The sequence below is a fragment of the Rhinatrema bivittatum genome, chromosome 2 (genome assembly GCF_901001135.1).
Source record: "Rhinatrema bivittatum chromosome 2, aRhiBiv1.1, whole genome shotgun sequence".
Lineage (NCBI taxonomy): Eukaryota > Metazoa > Chordata > Amphibia > Gymnophiona > Rhinatrematidae > Rhinatrema > Rhinatrema bivittatum.
The window spans coordinates 358,988,617-359,009,461 of NC_042616.1; the positions used below are offsets into that span (position 1 = coordinate 358,988,617).

The window sequence follows — 20,845 nt, forward strand, 5'->3', positions numbered from 1 at the left end:
TTTTATTGTACTCTTACACAGCTTTATATTTTTCTCAGTTTTTTTTTTTTTAAGGTCAAATGCAAATGAACAGGGGTACCCAAACTGCCATATGTGAGGTGCAATATTTTCAACAATTTCTCTTCTTTCACTCCAATTTTCTCAGTAAACTAAAAAACCCTAATGTTTTAGCCAATCTTACTTTTTAACTAGAGCAACTTTACACCTTACCTCCAAACTATTCCTTTTCAGGAGGATTAGTAACTTTAAACAGCTACACACTCACACACACTCACTCAGATCTAAGTGTAATCACTTTTCCCTCTCTGTTTTTAGTGGCTTCTGGACACTGGAGCAATCGTTGTGACAGAGATGGAAAAATGTTCTTGGCCTCATAAGTGTCAAACCATCTGTCTCTCCAAGCTCTGTAACTGTAAAGAAACGTCTTACTGTAAAATCTCTTTTCCTGATGTCATTGGAGAAAAATAGAGCCAAAAATGGGTACTGAGTTGGATTTTTATTTTGTTGCTAAAATTTGTAATTTCTAAAATATTTTCCACAGAATATGTTTGTTAAATATTTCCACTATATTTGATGCAATTCTTTTATGTTTCTGACTCAAATTATGCTCTCATTTCCTTTTAAAATCTGATTTTAAAATAATGTAAAATCTGGAGGCAAGATGGCATCCTGAGAGGAGCCACTTTAAGGTGCTGCTCGTATCTGTTTACCTTGATTCACTTTTTGCACTACGCTTCCTAAAAGAGGCAAGGTGAGGGTTTTTCCCTCTATTTCCACTCACCCCTGAAGAGAAGTTGCTAATTACTACCTTCATGACTCCTGCAATTGCTGTTTCAGAGGGGTTAATCCCCGTTGTGGGTGTTGCTAGAGAAGCATCATTCTCACCAGGGGATGAGGCTTTCCTCAGCCTACTTGATTTTCAACTGCCGCTGGCTCAGAGGGATGGTCTTTCATTTGGGCCACAGTGTCATGGACTGATGAGGTCATGGATGAGATGACAGTGGAGGGGGCCTGAAAAATTGCGAGGGACAAAGCTTTGCTTGTGTCATCTTTGCTGGGGAGAAATGGAGTTGAGCTAGACTTAATGCCCATGGCGTTTTTAGGGACTTCTGACTTGGGGATAGATGGAGTGCTCTCCATGTCTTCCTCTTGCATGGAGTACCTTCCACCTTTTGCTGAGTCCCATCACTCTGCAATTAAACCAAAGGTAGTGATTCTAGATGCATTGTGGGAGCTAATGGCTGGGCTTGGGCAAGGCATCAAGATTGACCTATTAACCAATAGCTTAGACCTGATGGTTACAAACCATGATGAAACCTCATAGGGTGTGCAGCTGTCTATTCAGAAGATGGAATCTGATATCAAAGAAATTAAAAATGTCAATGTGGCTACTATCAAAGATAGGAATTGTCTATCTAGAAGGATTGACCTTTTAAAAAATTGGAATCGTCGTTTGAATCTCAGGCTGGTTAATTTTCCTAAAATAGTGGGGGAACTGTCTTATATCACCTTGAAAACATACTTTCAGGAAGTCTTGCTTATTCCTTAGGATCAGACCCCTTCAATTAAAGTATTCTTGCCAACTTTGGTTCACAATGATTCACGCTCATTAACCCAACATGGGAGTTCTACTAACTTATTTTCTGAAACAATCTGACTCAGAAGTGATAGAATGTAACACACTGTTAGTTTCCTTCATAGTTGAGCAAGGTATCGTCAGCAAGACCATGACTTTTTATTTTAGACACTTGAATTCTTTATCTCATGGTCAATGTATTAGAATGTTTCCTGATATTTAAAAAACAAACAAACCCCAAAACAAAAAAACAGGAAAGAAAAAGGGGTTTCCTATCAATGAGACAGAAAACTATTTCCTAGGGCACCTCTTTTCTTTCATGATACCCCTGTTTTGTTAAAATGAATAATGATTGTTATGTGATGAGTTTTAGGTTGCCAAATATTGTAAATTTTATCAATTTGTAATTTTCCTTTGTATTCAATTTCTTGGCACCTATAGGGCCGGATTTTAAAAGCCCTGCGCGCGTAAATCCGGCTGGATTTACGCGCGCAGGGCACTCACGCGCCGGCGCGCCTATTTTGCATAGGCCGCCGGCGCGCGCACAGCCCCAGGACGCGCGTAAAAGGGGCGGGGGAGGGGGCGTGGTGCCGGCCCGGGTGCGTGGTCGAGGCCTCAGGACCAGCCCTCGGGTTGGGTGATGGCGCGCCAGCAGCCTGCTGGCGCGCGCAGATTTACGCCTGCTTTCGGCAGGCGTAAATCTGCCAACAAAGGTAGGGGGGTTTAGATAGGGCCAGGGGGGTCGGTTAGGGAGGGGAAGGTGAGGGGAGGTGGAAGGAAAATTCCCTCTGAGGCCGCTCCGATTTCGGAGCGGCCTCAGAGGGAACAGGCAGCGCGCGCCGGGCTCGGCGCACGCAAGTTGCACAAATGTGCACCCCCTTGTGCGCGCCGACCCCGGATTTTATAAGATACGCGCGTAGCCGCGCTTATCTTATAAAATCCAGCGTACTTTTGTTCGCGCCTGGTGCGCGAACAAAAGCACGCGCTCGCGTAAATTTATAATAGCTACCCCATAATGTTTTCTGTAAAGTTTGATTATGCTTTGCAATGCCTGAAATATATAAATAACTGTTTTTGTTATTTTGTTTTTGTTTCTTACTGTAAACAGTTGTGATGTATTTTTGGATGGTAATGTAAAATCTGCTTTCATATGCATTTTGCTGTCAAATAAACCCTGCCTGAAGTCCCTGTCCTCAGAATAAATGCTCCCTGTGTTTTTTTAAAATTTATTTTAACCAGTTTTAGCTGTTTTAAGCACTTTTTATTGGCATTGGAATTGCCAATATTTTTGACATTTTTGCCAGAAGAGAGGCACAAGTGCAGGTGAGATCTGCGCAGTGCCTCCTGGGATCCTCAGATGGCCATGCATTCAAGCCCTAGTATTAGGGGAAGTGCAAAGACGTTATGTGACAGAGCACATATATAAAGTCCCCCACCAAAGATGAGAAGCAGATACCCCCAAGCTACTGCATGCATGACCAGGGCCAATGGAAGTATTGGATGGACTAGGCAGCCACCTACAGCATCACAATTTTGGTGATGGCATTGTTATGACTGGACCAGCATTGATTGGGGCCCGAACCTTGCCATCTGTGCTGCATTCCTCTACTTCTCTTGCTCTGCTGGCTCTCTCCTGCAACAGCAGCTTTCAGCAGTGCCACAACCTGGCTTTAGTTCCGGGATTATAGCAGTGCTGAAAGCGCCACTGCACTCCCAAAACCTCACCTGTGAAGCAGAAGCCAGTGAAAATTCCCTGCAACTTGGGGCAAGAGAGGAAGAGTAATTTTCTTGTGGAGGGAGGGGGTGGTGGGAGTGGACAAAGAGCAAGTGGAATTTTCCTGGGACTGCGGGAGGAGAGAGCAAGAGGAATGCTACTAAGGCTGGTGGGTGGCGGCAGCGCAGGGCTTAATTTTTGCCTAGGGCATGTAATACCCTTGGTACCAATAGCAGTTCAAAGCACACATATACTTTTCTCAAGCACATTTCTATTTAATTTCAAAGGGAAATTGGGTAACTTCCCTTTGAAAATTAGCTACAAGAAACATGTGTATAAATGTATGCACAATTCTGGCAACTATCCGGGCTATTCAGAATTGCCCCCTTTAATGTTTGATGTTGCTATAAAGCAATCAATAATCTTATAAGTAAATTTAATGCATTACTCATCTATCTTAAAAGGATTCTTCAGCACCACTCACATACGTATGTTAATGTTCTACACCAGGATAATCACTCTCTCTTATACAAATATTTCTAAACCTTTTCGGTTAACAACCACATTGTTCCTTATCCCTAAGTTCTAAAATACATGTGTTGATGGATTGTATATTTGCACATTACAGATTGACAATATTAGTTGAAGCATTTTATTTAAAAAATTGTAATACCTTCCCAGTGTTCTTATCCACATAAGAAAGTGTGTGTTTTCTCCAGTGCTCCTTGAAAGATTTCTTCTTTTGCCCTTGGAGTGGCTTGGAGTAATCATACTCATCGATCCTCACCTAAGATTTAGAAAACAGTATATTTTAGAATGTCAATCTAAGTTTACTTTGATGAACATGTCACAATTAAATATGCTTGATCACTAAAAAACTTTAGCTCATTTCCACTGCGCATGGCAGACATATAATAAGTATAGATCAACAGAAAAAGAAACCCTACTGAAGGCACCCAACACAGTTAGTTATTGGTCATATGGTAAGCAAACTTTTTACAACGCAAGCTTCTTAAACCAGGAATGGAGGAAGTATAAAGTTGGTCTGTATTGTTGCACCTATGTGCTTTTTGTAAGGCTTGGTTTAAAAATAAACTAGCCAAGAAAAATTAGGTGAAAGTTTGGGTAGTTTGGAATTCAAAAGAAATTGGGATAAACACAGAGAATCCCTAGTAACTAAAGGATGGAAACGAAGATGAGAGTTAACCAGCATTGGGGGTAATGTGCATAAAGTGGCAGTTACTACTCTTCACAGAATAAAAAAGAAAGTAATTAAATTTTTTTTTTTAAAAGCTTGCTATGCAGACTGGATGGACTACTTGAGTCTTATTCTGCCGTCATTTACTAATTTACTATGAATGGGATTAAGCTGTATTTACTGCAGGAGATTAACCTTCCCCTGCCTGATGAAAATCAAGAGTATCCTAATGTTTAGAACAATGTCTGAGAATAAGGGGAAGCAAGGATTTGAATCTTGCTTCCCCCACTGACACATTTTGTGACCTTGGGCAAGTGGCTTCACCCTCTATTCCTTCAGATTCAAATTTAGGGGGTGATATACTGAGTTGTGTTACTTAAGAACATAAAAAGTTTTATGTTGGGTCAGACCAAAGGTCCATCGAGCCTGGAATCCTGCCTCCGACAGTGGCCAATCCTAAAAAGTAGATCCAGTTTCTTACTGCTCACTCCCGGCAACAAGTGGAAAGTCTCCCGGAGTCACTTGGGTAATGGACTTTAATACGGTTAAGACTTTATTGCGTGGTAAATATGTTGCTGCAAGAATAACAAGAAGAATATCAAATTCCATATGTTATCTGCCCCAAAAAGCCAGTGCAATGAGTTGATTTGCTGGCAAGTCAGCTCATTAATACTGAAACTGAATGCAAATCAAATATTGCAGCTTGCCTTAAAATTTGCAAGCAGCATTATTTGATCCAAAGTTGGCTACACCAAACTTTCCCCAAGACCATTGCGATGCTAACACAAGTCCCAATGCTCAGGCCTTAAAGGGGCTGTGGCTTTGGGCACCTCCACCCCCAACTCCAGCAGAGTGGTAAAATCGGTGGGTGTGAATTGACTCATATGGCTTTGCCAAGGATACCTACAAAACAGGAATTTAGAATATGTACACAGTCCATATCTTTTGCTAATAAGCAGGTTGTAAAAACAAACAAGAATAAAAAAACCAAAAAAAACCCAGACAATTTATGAGCAGCCCGAAAAAGTGTACAGAAAAGCAGAAAATACTGCTTTTTTTGTACACCCTCCAACTTAATATTTATTTATTTATTTTTAATTTTTATATACCGGAATTCCTGTATACAATACAAATCAATCCGGTTTACAATAAACAATAAGTTACCCTGGTGGGGGCGGTCCAACCTGGGCTTATTACAAGGAACATTGAAAAGGAACAATAACATTTAACATTTGACATTATTCTTGTTTTGAACAGTACGAGTGTTCAACTTATTACAAGGAACTTTAGTGGCAATAACCGAGCCACCATACAGTATACAGGTATACAATTATATAGTGTATAATTAGACTGTTGAATATAAACTGCGAAAAATAAAGTATGTAAGTTAAGTGTCTATGGTGTTAGTAACACGCTGCAATGAATGGGTCTGAAAGTCAGGAGGAGGTGCCTAATTACATTCTGGGAATTGGAAAGCTTGCCTGAAGAGCCAGGTTTTTAGTTTTTTTTTTTTTTAACTCTGGTAGTTGGGTTCGAGGCGTAGGTCTGGTGGGAGAGCATTCCATTGGTGTGGTCCCGCAGTTGAGAGAGCTCTTTTTCTTAGTGTTGATTTAGCTGGAGCAGCGACTAATGTGCCTTTGTAGGCGCTTCTGATGGGTCTGGAGGGTAAGTGTAGACGAAGTTGAGATTGTAGTGATAAAGGTGCGATGTTATTAATGGCTTTATGAATAATGGTTAAGGTTTTATATAGGATTCTCTGTTTGACGGGTAGCCAGTGGAGGTTGCTTAAGATGGGGGTGATATGGTCTCTTCTATTAGTGTTAGTTAGGATTCTGGCTGCGGCGTTTTGAACCATCTGTAGGGGTTTGATGCTGTTGGAGGGGAGGCCAAGTAGGATTGAGTTGCAGTAATCGAGTTTAGAAAAAATAATGGATTGTAGGACGAGACGAAAATCATTGAAGTGAAGGAGTGGTTTTAGCTTTTTTAGGACTTGTAGTTTAAAGAAGCAGTCCTTGGTGGTTGTGTTTATGAATTTTCTAAGGTTAAGATGGTTGTCAAGCCATGCTCCTAAATTCCTGACGTCTGCAGAGAGATCCATGTTTGAGGATGTGGATTGTGCTAGACTAGGTGGGTGGGTGTTTGGGTTGTGTGAAATATATCCTAGGGATATTAAATGGGAGGAACCAAAAATGTAAAAAAAAAAAAAATTAAAAGAAATATTTTTAAAAAAATTTTCCGGCCGGGACGGTTAGGAGAATGGATGCTTAATTTTAACGACATCCGTTTTCCTAACCAATGGCTGTCAGCGGATTCAGAAAACCGACACTTGTAAAATTGAGTGTCGGTTTCCTGAATCCGCTGACAGAGCCACCTCTCCTGGGCCAAGGAGGCGCTACGGGCGTATAATAGTCCCTAATGCTTCCTTTTAGCGTGACCCCTCATTTAAATACCGAATAATGAGTCCAGGAGAGGTGGCTGGGCATGCATTGGAAGAGTGCGCATTCAACAGATGCCCGTTCTCCCGCGCTTCTTACGGAATTGGCCTGTTTGTCCCCATATGCTTTATAACAAAGGCCACTTAACATTTTAGAAGCCACCCTCTGATTCCATTCTGTTTATATACTTTTTAAGGTGTGGTCTCCAGAAATGCACACTGTATTCCAAATGAGGTCGAACCATAGACTTAAACAGAGGCAATATTACCTCCTACCCATTACTCTCCCTATGCATCCAAACATTCTTCTGGCTTTTGCTGTTTGCCTTCTCCATCTGTTTGGCCACCTTGAGATAATCAGATATTTGTTTATAAAAAATTATCTGTAATTTGTTTTAAACTCCCTGGTTGGAAAATGTGTCATAAACAAACAATGATAATGATCAGATATAATCACCCCCAGACTCTGCTCTTGTTTCAAGTATAGAATTTAATTCTCTATATAGTACTGCTCCTTTAGGTTTTTACAGCCCAAAATGACTCTGCATTTTTTTTATCATTAAATCTTAGCTGTCAGACTCTAGACCATTTTTCAAATATCATTAGACCCACTCCTCATGTTTTCCATATCTTCCTGGGTACCTAATCTATTGCATATTTTGGTATCATCTGTAGAAAGAAAAACCTTTCCTGATAACCCTTCCACAATACCACTTATAAAAAAGTTGAAAACAACTTGTCCAAGGGTCAATCTCTGCAGCACAGCACTAGTAACATCCCTCACCACTCTTTAAAAAATAGTATAAAAAAATATTTAAAAGATTAGAGACGTTTGACTAATGTTTATGAAGAATTTCTAAAGCCCATACCGAAGTTTTCATAAGAGACTGTTCTGAGCTCTTTTCTTCCAATTAAAAATATATACTACATGAGGAGTCCACGTGACCTGATGAGCGGGTAAGGCTGCAAGCAGACCGTGCTCCCGGTTCCCCTGCCGAAAATCAGTTTTTTTTGTGCCTTTCCGACGCAATGTGGCAACGCCAGAAGCTCCGGGGCCAACCCAAAAAACGATCGTGTCGTTTTTTTCCCTGCGGCGATCGAAGAATGTCAGCGAAACCACAAAGAAAAGAAAAAACTTCAGGTCGACAACCCGATAACAAAATGGCCGCCGGACCGCCGAGCCCTTACGCAGGCAATCCCGATACACCAGCAACAACTGTGGATCTGGTGGGGGAAGTCTCTCATGCTGTGGTGCAAGCGTTGGAGCCAAGATTTTGTGACTTGCTCCAAAAGATCAATTCGGGAAATGAGACGCTGCAACAAATAAAGACTCAGGTGGCAGACACCCAACAAAGAATAGCTGATGTAGAGACAGAGACGCAGCATTTGCTTCAGAAGCAAGAAACCCTGATGAAACAAGTCTCCACCCTGGAAAACAAAGTAGAGAACCTGGAAAACAGGTCCAGGAGGAACAACATAAGGTTAGTGGGGATCCCAGAATCAGTGCCGGATAGGGAACTGGCTAAACTGTTGGAAACATGGCTGCTACAAGAGCTGGGTCTATCAGCCTTAGCAGATAAAATTGTGGTTGAAAGAGCGCACTGATTGGGGATTAAAAAACCCGAAGCCCCAAAGCCAAGAGTGGTAATTGCCAGATTCCTCAATTTTTGCCATAAAACTGAAATACTGCAGGCCTACAGGAGCTGTGCTGGTTTACTATATGAAGGTCACAAAATAATGATTTTCCAAGATTACTCTGCAGCGGTGTCTACCAAGCGTCGAGAATTTTCTCCTATTTGTGCTGACCTTTTCAACAGGAAAATTAAATTTACTCTGCAATATCCAGCTAAGCTCCGGCTTGAATACAGAGGGTCATGGCGGAGTTTTGAGTCAGTGGAAGCAGCTAAACAGTTTATTACAGGAACTGTGGACATTCCCTGAATCTATTTTCTGGAGCGACATGCAGCTTACTGAACTAAGTTGGACACTGTGCTTTGTTTTTTTTTTTACAGGCAGCCTCTCTGAATTTATAGTTGTTGTCAGGTTTACTAACACTTGCATTCTATTTACCTTCTGGCGGGGGAGCCGGACAGGTACATTAGGTGGACTCCAGCCTCCGTTTTATGGGGGAGATTAGTGGGTCTATGGTGAATGCAGGGGGGAAGAGGGTTGGGGGTGGGGGAGGGGATGAAGAATCTAACACTGGGGTTGATTTGATTAGGAATAATGTTGTTGATGGCTTAAATCTCATCTTACATGTTATAGATCAGCAAGTTTGTTGGGCTACTGCTATGGTTTCTAAGGCGCCACCCCTAGGCTGGGAGGGGGGCACCATTCTGATTGCTCATAGGGCAGTTTCTTATTTTTTTAATATCCCTTCCTGTGCAAGGGTATGACTGAACAAGTGCGCTGCATATCATGGAATGTGGCGGGCATTGGCTCACCAGTAAAAAGGGCAAAAGTCTTGCAGTCTTTAGGCAGGCATAAAGCCCAAATTGCATTTTTGCAGGAGATGCATCTTTCTGCTGCTGAGAGTAAAAAATTGTCCAGAGATTGGGTCAGTAAGGTATACTTTTCACAGGCTATGCATAAGAAAGCGGGAGTGGCTATTCTGATAGGGAAGAATGTGGTTTTTGAGAATACTAAGGTAATTGCAGACTCCGAAGGCCGCTACATCATGGTGATGGGGCACCTCTTTGGCCAGATGGTCGCCCTCTGTTGTGTTTATGCCCCGAACGCCTATCAACAGTTTCTTCACTAACCTGGTACAATTTATATCATTAAATCAGCAAGGCTTACTATTCCTTGCTGGAGATTTCAATCAAGTGATGGATCCCAGATTAGATCGGTCCAAACCTGGGCATAGCTTACAGACTTCCCTTCATAAGGGACTACCGTATTTATGCCATCAATTACAGCTGCTGGACCCCTGGAGGATACTCCATCCTGAGGTGATGGACTTCACTCATGTTGCCCGTGCACATCTGTCTCTGTCACGCATAGATTATATTTTGGTGTCTTCCCCTTGTTTTTCTAAGATTGGGAGGGCAGAGATAGGACCAGCTGAATGCTCTGACCATGCGATGATTTGGGTGGATGCGGGTTTGGGGGGTCCTCAGAGAGCCCAGAATAGATGGCGTTTTTCAGCCCATCTCGCGGATGATAAAACCTTCCAAACTTATCTTAATCACAAGTGGCAGGAATACCTTCAGCACAATGAGCAACACCAGGAGAACCCGTCGCTGTTTTGGGAAGCGGGTAAGGCCACAATGAGGAGGGAAATCACTGCTTATGTTATACGGCAAAGGAAGCAGGCGAGTAAACAGCTCATTGACATGGGGATTGCAGTCCAAAAGGCGAAGCGTAAGCTAATAGTCCATCCTACCCCCCAAGCTAAGAAAGACTATAGAGATTTACTGTTTACCCTAAATAGTTTTATTCATCGTAGGACGCAACAGGACTTATTATATTATTCGCATAAACTATATAGATTTGGGAATAAAATGGGGAAATTGTTGGCGAACCAGGTCAGGGTACAGAGGGGTGCTACATTCATTGCTGCCCTTACAGATAAACATGGGATGAGACATACGTCAGGGCCAAAAATTTGTGAGGTGTTCCGAGATTTTTATGAACAGTTATATACGGCCGAATCCCAGGCACAGGGGAAGCAGTAGAAACCGCCTTTTTTCGAGATGTGGCTTTACCCACTCTTACTAATGAGCAGTTAAGAGTATTTAAATGCTCCGATTACTACTCAAGAAATTCTGGAAGGTATAGGGGCCATTAAATCGCATAAGACGCCAGGTCCCGATGGCCTTAATGCAGACTATTATAAATTATTGGGGGGTGCCATTGGGGAGTCATTAAGGTCTTATTTCTCAGTGATCTCCTGAGAAGGTTTTACCTACGTAGCCACTATGGCTTACATCACGGTGCTTCCAAAAAGTGGTAAAGACCCGTTAAGTCCTGCTTCATATCAACCTATTTCATTACTCAATTATGACGTTAAGTTATTTGCCAGAATCTTAGCCACCAGAATGAGCGGAATTTTGCCTTGTTTAATATCTGATAGCCAAGTGGGATTCATTCAGGGCAGGAAAGCAAGTAGACATCTCCTCAGTTTGTGGGCGGCCATGACGCATTGTAAGACTCGTAATATACCTGCTTTAGCAGTGGGGTTCGATGCAGAGAAAGCATTCGACAGAGTAGCTTGGCCCTACTTATTTTCGGTATTACGAAGATTTGGATTCCAGGGTCCCATATTGCAGAATATTATGCAACTTTACCAACATCCCCAATCCATTATAGTGGCGATTGGATTACTCTCTGCTCCGTTTCAGTTATATCGAGGAGTCAGGCAGGGGTGTCCTCTCTCCCCACTGCTTTACATACTTTCTCTGGATCCCCTGTTGAGGGCTATAAATGCTTGTCCTGACATAGAAGGGGTAAAAATAGGGGCTGCGAACTTTAAAGTAGCGGCTTTTGCTGACGATGTCATTTTTGTGGTCAACCCAACTACTTCCTTGCTTGGAGTGTTGAGCCTTCAGGAACAATTTGGGGTATTCTCTGGGTTAAAAATCAACATCGATAAATCTGAAGCTATTGATGTTACTGGTCATATGCATGCCCAATGGCCGGGTGTTGTCCCATTGCGGTGGGTTACCTCCACCATGAAGTATTTGTGTGTCCGCATACCAATTGATATAAATGATATTTACTCTGTTAATATTATGCCTTTGCTTAAGAACACGAAACAAAAATTACTCGACTGGCAGGGGTTGCCGCTGTCCCTTAAAGGCAGGATACAACTTTTTAAGATGATTGAATTACCAAAATGGCTTTATATTCTGAATATGCTACCGATTTGGATAAAGCATCAACACATTGCAGAACTTCACACAGCACTTTGCCGCTTCATTTGGCGTAATAAGAAAGTGAGGATCAAGCTTACTACTTTGATGCGCTCCGTTCCAGATGGGGGACTTAAGTGTCCTAATATCCATCAATACAACCTTGCTATTTTGTTATGTCACATCAGTAACTGGCTGGGAGTGACGGAAGGTCTAATACCACAAGATCTGCTGAATAGTTGGTGCACTCCGTTGAACCTGGGAAATATTCTGGTGGCACCGAGCTTGTCCCTGCCTTTGCATGTTCGCAATTTTCCCTACATGGCAGCCTGCCGTACAGCGTGGAAAAGACTCTGTTCTTTAATGCAGGTCTCCTGGCGGACATTGACCGTTGCCATGATTGTGGGTCTCCCCACTTTCTCCCCAAGTTGGGAAAATTCCGCCTTTCAGCATTGGAGAGAAGCTGGTTTAATACATGTTCGTCAACTTCTGGTCCCGACGGGTCAGCACCTTTATTCCTTCATAGAGCTGCAGTCTACTCATCGGATCTCTACCACCAGTTTCTTCGGTTACCTTCAAATCCGTCATGCACTACAAGCACGGGAGGGGATACCGCTTGCAGATCATGATCACGAGCCCCTGCAACGCTTCTTCAGGCGCCAACAATCACCATTGAAGGTGTCCTGTGCCTCGATGGTAAAAGCATTACAGTCTCTGGAATCTTTGTCAATCTGGCCTACTACATCTTCTACAGAAACTGGCTGATTTGTGGACTCAGGACTTAGCTGCTCCGATTCCAGTTCCACAATTGGCAAAATGCTTTCAGCTAATACCAAAATGTGCGGAGAATGTGCTTCTCAGGGAAATGCAATACAAAATACTGCATAGAACATACATCGCTCCCCAGGTGGCTTTCAAGTGGAACATAACATCTTCAGCTTCTTGTTTGAAGTGTCCAGTGGTCATAGCATCATTTTTTCACAATTTTTGGGATTGTGCCATGATTCAGAATTTTTGGACTAAAATTTTAAGTTACCTGGGCCGTTTGCTAGCACAAAAAATACCCTTAGATCCGAAATTATGCCTTCTTCATGTTGTGGAGAACACGACCTCATGGACCCCTAATCGTGAGCAGACTTGTTTCTTACGCAAGGCTTTATTAGCCAAAAAAACGATTTTGACGCAATGGATGAGTAAAGACCCACCAACAGTATTACACTGGATTCTGCAGCTACATAAATTGGTGGTGTACGAACACATGTCGGCAAAGACCTCACCATCGGGGAAGAAGTACTTGGAATTCCTAGCGGTTTGGAATCCATATTTGCTGGCTTTGAACTCTCGTGCCAGAAGTATGATTCTAGATCCAATGGCATAGTGGGGCCTTGTTCTCCTTCATGGCCGGTTCTTGACGTATCCGCACACCAGGTGATCTGTTATCCCTATCTGACTGGTTTCTGATTCCTGAGAAGTGTCCATTGACTCGATATGCTGCCTACTAACCTGCATCTCAGTGCAACCGCAGCCTATGTAATGTAAGACTTGTATGGACATTGCTATTATTCTCCTTATTCAGCCGGAATTACTTATCAACCTTAGTGTTTGGACCATGGTATGATCATCAGAGAGGGGAGGGGGAAGGGGGAAGGGTTGGGGGCGGTGAGGGGAAATGACTAGATTGTTTGCCAGTTTTCCGTGTTATTTCTTTTTCACACTAGTTATTGTTAAGGTGCGTTTTTCTCTTTCCATATTTCTCTTTGTATGGAGTATGCCTTGATAGCTGCGACTATCATCTTAGTGTGGAGTATAACGCTGTAATGTGGCATGAAAAATTAATAAAAACGAGTTAAAAAAAAAATAAACTACATACATCCATGAACAACTGTTTCAACAAGGAGAGACTTACTCCTTGTTTACAATTTTCATTGAGTATTTCATAAGTAAGATTTTGGATGTTTTCCTTTCGGAGGTCTTCACTTTTCCATATACCTTTTTGATTTCACATAAAAGTGAAAACAAGTGTTTTGATTTTATAAAATGCATTAAAAGGTAGTACATGGAATCCTGATACATATTATCTGTCTATATCTAGACAGATGTTTGTACTGTAATGAAAGTATTTATTCTCTGTTCTTCCCCTATAATTTGTTTGCATTTGAAGTATATCTATATCTTATAGGTATACAGCAGGAGGTGAATTTTAAGACCCACGCGTGTGTGCACAAATGCCAGCTGACACCAATGGACTTGGCAATTTTATAACAGCGCACATATGCGCGAATGTTATAAAATCAGCTGTGTGCGTATGCTCAATTTTATATAGATGTGCGTGCAAATGCGTAAATGTGGGGGGAAATTTTATAAGGGGTGTGTGCCAAGGCTATTTACCCTTTTTTTCCAATTTGTCCCCAGTTAGCACAATATAGGGATAGGACTTTCTAACCCCCCTAGTTTTAAAGGCTCCCTTCTACCCTGTTAGACCCAACCTTTAAATCCCGCTGGCTAACTCTGATTTTTCTATTTTTTGACTTACAGTCCAGCAATAGCAGAAGTAAACATATGTAGTGGAGACCCCTGGAGCATACCTTGTGTGCAGAAGTATTTATGCACACATCTCTTGGTCTTCCCATGACATGCCTATAAAATGTTCAGACCGCACCCCACCCCCTTTTTGAACTTTATTTGTGCTCGTACCAGGAGATACATGCGTACACGGGCACTTCTTAAAATCCACGCGGTGCGTGCTGGCCTGAGACATATGCATATCTCCAAGCTTTAGCGTACGTAGGCTTTTTAAAATCTGCACCGGTCCAAGTACAGATCCCTGAGGCAATTCATTGTTAACATTTTCCACTGAGAAAATTGATGATTTAATCCTAATCTATGTTTCCTGTCTTTTAACTAGTTTGTAATCCATGAAAGGACATCGCCACCTATCCCATGACTTTTTACTTTTCTTAGAAGCCTCTCATGAGGAACTTTGTCAAATGTCTTTTGAAAATCCAAATATACAACATCCACCGGTTCACCTATATGTACATGGTTATTAACCCCTTCACAAAAGTGAAGCAGATTTGTAAGGCTGGACTTCCCTTGGGTAAATGATGACTGTATTCCATCAAACCATGTCTTTCTATATGCTCTGTTCTTTTAATCTTTAGAATAGTTTCCACTATTTTATCCGGCACTGAAGTTAGGCTCACTGATCTATAGTTTCCCAGATCGCCTCTGGAGCCCTTTTTAAATATTGGGGTTACATTGGCCACCCTCCATCCGGTATAATGGATGATTTTAATGACAGGTTACAAATTTTAACTAACAGATCTGAAATTTCATTTTTTATTTCCTTCAGAACCTGGGGTGCATACCATCCGGTCCTGGTGATTTACTACTCTTTAGTTTGTCAACCTGGCCTACTACATCTTCTAGGTTCACAGTGATTTGGGGTGCATACCATCTCCGGAACCAGTATCTCCCCAAAATCTTCATTAGTAAACACAGAAGCAAAGAAGTAATTTAGTCTTTCTGCAATGGCCTTATCTTCCCTAAGAGCCTCTTTAACCCCTTGGTCATCTAACGGTCCAATCGACTCCCTCACAGGTTCCTTGCTTCGGATATATTTTTTAAAGTTTTTATTTTGAGTTTTTGCCTCTACGGCCAACTTCATTTCAAATTCTCTCTTAGCCCGCCTTATCAATGTTTTACACTTAACTTGACAATGCTTATGCTTTTTCCTATTTTCTTCAGCTGGATCCTTCTTCCGATTTTTGAAGGATTTTTTTTTGGCTAAAATAGCCTCTTCCACCTCACCTTTTAACCATGCCGGTAATTGATTTGCCTTCCTTTAACTTTTCTTAATGTGTGGAATACATATGGACTGCGCTTCTAAAATTGTATTTTTAAACAATGTCCATGCCCTGTTGTACACTTTTAACCTTTGCAGTTGCACCTTTCAATTCTTTTCTATTTTCCTCATTTTATCAAAGTTTCCCTTTTGAAAATGTAGTGTTAGAGCGGCAGATTTACATATTGTCTCTCTTCCAGTCATTAGTTCAAATTTGATCATGTTATGATCACTATTGCCAAATGGCTCCATCACCATTACCTCTCACTAAATCCTGCGTTTCACTAAGAATTAAATCTAAAATAGTTCCCTCTCTCATTGGTACCTGAACCAATTGCTCCATGATGCAGTCATTTATTTCATCCAGGAACTTCATGGCTCTAGCATGTCCTGATGTTATATTTACCCAGTCAATACTGGGATAATTGAAATCTCCCATTATTACTGCACTGCCAAATTGGTTAGCTTCCCTGATTTCTCTTAGCATTTCATCATATCTGATCATTTTGGCCAGGTGGATAGTAGTATACTCCTACCCAACACTCATGGGATTTCTACCTATATAGATTCTACTGAGCAGTTAGTCTCTTGTATGAACTTTATCCTGCTGGAATCTATACCCTCCCGGACATAAAATGCCACACCCTGACCAAGTTGATCCTCTCTCTCATTCCGATATAATTTTACCCCGGTATACCACTATCCCATTGGTAATCTTCTTTCCACCATGTCTCTGAGATGCCAATACAATCTAACTCTCCCATCTTACTTCTTAGACTTCTGGCATTGGCATACAGACATTTCAAAGTGTATTTTTTGTTTGTATTAACAACCTGCTTTTTAGTTGATAGGGATAATTTGGAATTATTTAGCTCGGGTGATTCTTTACTTATAGGCACATGGACTACTTTTGATTTTATTAAAACCTCTCTGTTGGGATGCCCTAACTCTCCTGTTTCATTAGTATCCTTCAAGGATACATTTCTCTGAACCATGCACTGCTGAGTGACTGTCGGCTTTCCACCTTGTTCTAGTTTAAAAGCTGCTCTATCTCCTTTTTAAAAGTTAGTGCCAGCAGCTTGGTTCCTCTCTGTTTAAGGTGGAGCCCATCCTTTTGGAAAAGTCTCCCCCTTCCCCAAAAGTTTCCCCAGTTCCTTACAAAAATAAATTCCTCTTCCCTGCACCATCGTCTCATCCACGCATTGAAACTCTGGAGCTCTGCCTGCCTCTGGGGACCTGCATATGGAACAGGAAGCATTTCAGAGAATGACACCCTGGAGGTTTCTGGATTTCAGCTTTCTACCTAAAATCCTAAATTTGGCTTCCAGAACCTCTCTCCCACATTTTCCTATGTTGTTGGTGCCCACATGTACCACGCCAGCCGGCTTCTCCCCAGCACTGTCTATAATCCTATCTAGGTGACGCGTGAGTTCTGCCACCTTCGCACCAGGCAGGCAAGTTACCAGGTGGTCCTCACGTCCACCAGCCACCCTGCTATCTACATTTCTAATAATTGAATCACCAACTATGATGGCCGGCCTAACCCTTCCCTCTTGGGCAGTAGCCCTGGGAAATTTGTCCTCAGTGCTAAAGGACAATACATCACCTGGAGAGCAGGTCCTTGCTACAGGATCAGCTCCTGCTACAGCAGGGTGATGTTCTTCAACTGGGAGACCTTTCTGATCCAAGGCAGCACTGGGGCTGCCAGACTGGATTTGGGACTTGGCTACTATGTCCCTGAATGTTTCATCAATGTACCTCTCTATCTACCTCAGCTCCTCAAAGTCTGCCACTCTAGCCTCCAGAGATTGGACTCTTCCCTGGGAGCCAGGAGCTCTTTGCACTGAGTGCACACATACAATCTCTCACCAGCTGGTAAAAAATCATACATTTGACACTCAATGCAAAAGACTGGAAAGCCCCCCCCCCCCCCCCCTCTTGCTGCTGGATTGCTGCCTTCATCTTAATTTTGTTGAGTTCCTAGTTAAGTTTAGGATATGAAGGGAATTGGAATTAGAGTACTTTAAATTTACAGGTGAATTTACTAATTAATCAGCTAGTTTTCTACAAAGGGATGATTAAACTTTCAATAAGGGCTGGTACAATAGTACCTGATTGATTTTTAACGAGAAAAATCAAGGGTTGAGTGGGTGGGAAAGACAGACACTAGAATTAACTATCTCTGGTGTGTTTATTATCTCAGACACACACAAACTCTAAAGAATATATCCCACTGTTTCACCTTTCTCCAAACTTTTATAAGTCCAAAGATTTCCCAAAGCTATACTTACCAATCCTCTTTAACCACCATTAAATTGATCTTCACTCAAAGAATTTAAGGGTTTGAGATTCGCACGCCATTAGGCGCGCCCTTCCGGCCCTCTCTATTGCAAAGGGTGCGAAGCCTCTGAAAGCTGGGGCTGTGGAATTCAATCCCTGGATCACTTGCTGTGACCTCTGGACTTCTCTCCTGGGGATACTGGGAGCAGTATGCAGATGAGCCTTCTAGTCCTCTTCTTCCTCTCTCAGATATACAATCTCACTTTAAAATTGAAAGATCACATTCTCTTGGACCGCAGAACGAAAGAGAGGAACAGCCAAGGCCAGTAATAGCTAAGATTTTAAACTTTGTACATAAACATCGTGTGCTGCAAGCGTATCGAAGGAAGCCCAACCTTTCCTATGAAGCACACCAGATACTTATCTTTCAGGACTACTCGGCTTGTGTCTCTTCCCAGCGCAGATAATTCTCCCAGATCTGTGCAACAGTGTTCAAGAAACAGGTCAAATTCTCCTTGCAATAAACAGCCAAACTTAAAATCTGGCATGCAGGCCAGACGAAAGTTTTTGAAAAGGCAGTGGAAGCCCTACAGTTTGCAAATGCACATCCATAGTAACAGATACTGCCTAGCTGGATGTATCTAATTTGCAGTGAAAGCAACATGGCGGTACAATTTAGCTGTCTAACATTTTTAGACTCTGTGCATCTTGGATTGCCTGTCGTGGTAAGCGTATTTTAAGCTGCCTGAGAAGTCTGGTCGGTGTTGGCATGGACTCAGTCGGGTGCTGCCATTGTCTGTTGTTAATGTTCAAATTATTCCTTTTTTGAGGAGACTGCAGTGGCTGTGATGAGCAGCAATCAAAAGGTTGAGCAGCGCTGTGGGGATTGCGTTGGCAGTCCCCTACATTGTTCTTTCTTTTTTTTGTACTCCCTCACGTATGACCTAAGAACTCTGGCTACTTCCCAGCATTTGCATTGCTTATGAGGATGCTTATCTAAGCTGCCTGATGCACCGTTCCTCATCGCCCTCTGTGTGCAGTGATTTATTTATTTAAAAGTTTTTGTATACCGTCGTTCGAAAATATATCACAACGGTTTACAGTAAGAAACAAAAACAAAATAACAAACAGTATATAAATCTATATTATTAATCTAAAAGACCGGATACAATAATTTAAAATAGGAATCACATGTAAACAAAATAATAATTCGAGACTCTTGATGTTAATGACCCTTTTTTTGATCTTCCAGATAGGCTCGCTCGAAGAGCCAGGTTTTAGGTCTTTCCTAAATTTTCTTAAATCAGTTTCCAGCCTTAACTCTGCAGGCATAGTATTTCAAAGGCTAGGTCCTACAATGGAGATGACACTCTCACGCACCAAGATCAAGTGTGCTGTATTTACTGAGGGAGTATGACGTAAACCTTTATTTGCTGACCTCAGTGATCTGTGTGAGGTGTGTAGTCGAATTGAGAAATTTAGCCAGTCGGTTTCCTGCCCATATATTTCCTTATGAAGAATGCAGCAAGTTTTATACCATATTCTCTGTGTAATCAGAAGCCAGTGTAATTGTATCAAAATTGGTGTAATATGATCTCATTTTTTGCAATTTATTAGAAATCTAGTTGCAGAGTTTTGCAGAACCTGCAGAGGACAAAGTAGTTTGTGGAAAACCTAATAGTAGTGAGTTACAGTAGTCCGTGAGGAAAATATAAGCGCTTGTAATACTGATCGAAAATCATTAGGTTGTAATAGAGGTTTTAAAAGTCTTAGCATTAACAATTTGTAATAGCCTTCTCTTAATTTTATCGAAATATGTTTTTTAAAATTTAGTCCACAGTCAATAGTTATACCTAAATCTCTCACTGATTCTGCAAGAGTTAGCTTAATATTATTTGGCATATTTAATGTATTGTTTGGAATCTCTTTCAGCTTTCTGTCCAGTAGAATAATCTCAGTTTTTTCCATGTTTAAGACCAGTTTCATATGGCTCAAAAGTTGTTTCATTGCAGTCAAGTACATAGAAATTAATTTAAAAGACTGTTCTAAGGAGTCAGAGACAGGGAAGAGTATCTGAATATCATCGGCATAGATGTAAAAACTGAGGCTAAGGCTGGCCAACAGGTGGCAAATAGGGAGTAAGTAAATGCTGAATCAGGTTGCAGACAAAGCAGAGCCTTGAGGTACTCCAGTTTTAAGCTCAATCTTGTCAGAGAGCGTATTGCCTATCTTAACTTGGAATGACCTTTGTTGGAGAAATGAGGTGAACCGCTTAATTGTGTTGTTTGTTAACCCGATCTCTTTTAGCCTTACTAATAAAATGTCATGATTCACCATATCAAATGCGGCCGACAAGTCATGTAATATGAGTATGTATTTTTGACCGGAATCAAAGCCTTTCAGGACAGTGTCAGTAAGTGAAATCAGCAGAGTTTCAGTGTTAAGATATTGTCGAAAGCCAAACTGATTTAGATAATGTATATTTATTTATCCTGAGCAGGAGGAGTTATTTAGGATAAATGTGCAAGGCTGTCACAGAGTGCGGATGCTTATAAGGACATAAATATCACCTTACATGGAGGAGGGAGCGTGGCACCCTAACACTGGATTGTACATGACACTAGTTCCTTCTGTTATGAAGGAAGAGAAATGTTTTTGGGGAAGGGAGGTGAAAAGGGAAGGGAGGGAGGGAGGGGAGGACTCTGGTAGGGAGGGAGGGGATTTGGTTCATGCTGTTTTTTGGTCTGACGGGCTGAGAGATTATTGTGCACACACGAAGGGAAAGGGATGTCATTAAAAGTTTACAATACATGGGATTTGGAGAGTGGTTGGGGGAATTATACCACTATTTCTTTTGCCGCGGTGTACTTTGTGCAGCAATGCTAAGGGAAAGTGGTGGTTATCATTTCTTGCTATCAGATATTGTTAATGTAGAGAGGTGGGGAT

The 20,845-nt window shown here is 41.7% G+C and overlaps 1 protein-coding gene across 1 annotated transcript in view; it reads right to left on the reverse strand.

Moving 5' to 3' along the window:
• The window catches only part of SDHA (succinate dehydrogenase complex flavoprotein subunit A), a 207,134-nt gene that overhangs the window by 9,475 nt on the left and 176,814 nt on the right, over window positions 1–20,845 (reverse strand). The window contains exon 14 of the mRNA XM_029589934.1: window positions 3,964–4,077. Within this exon, the coding sequence (XP_029445794.1) occupies window positions 3,964–4,077 (114 nt within the window). The remainder of the gene's footprint in view (window positions 1–3,963; window positions 4,078–20,845) is intronic.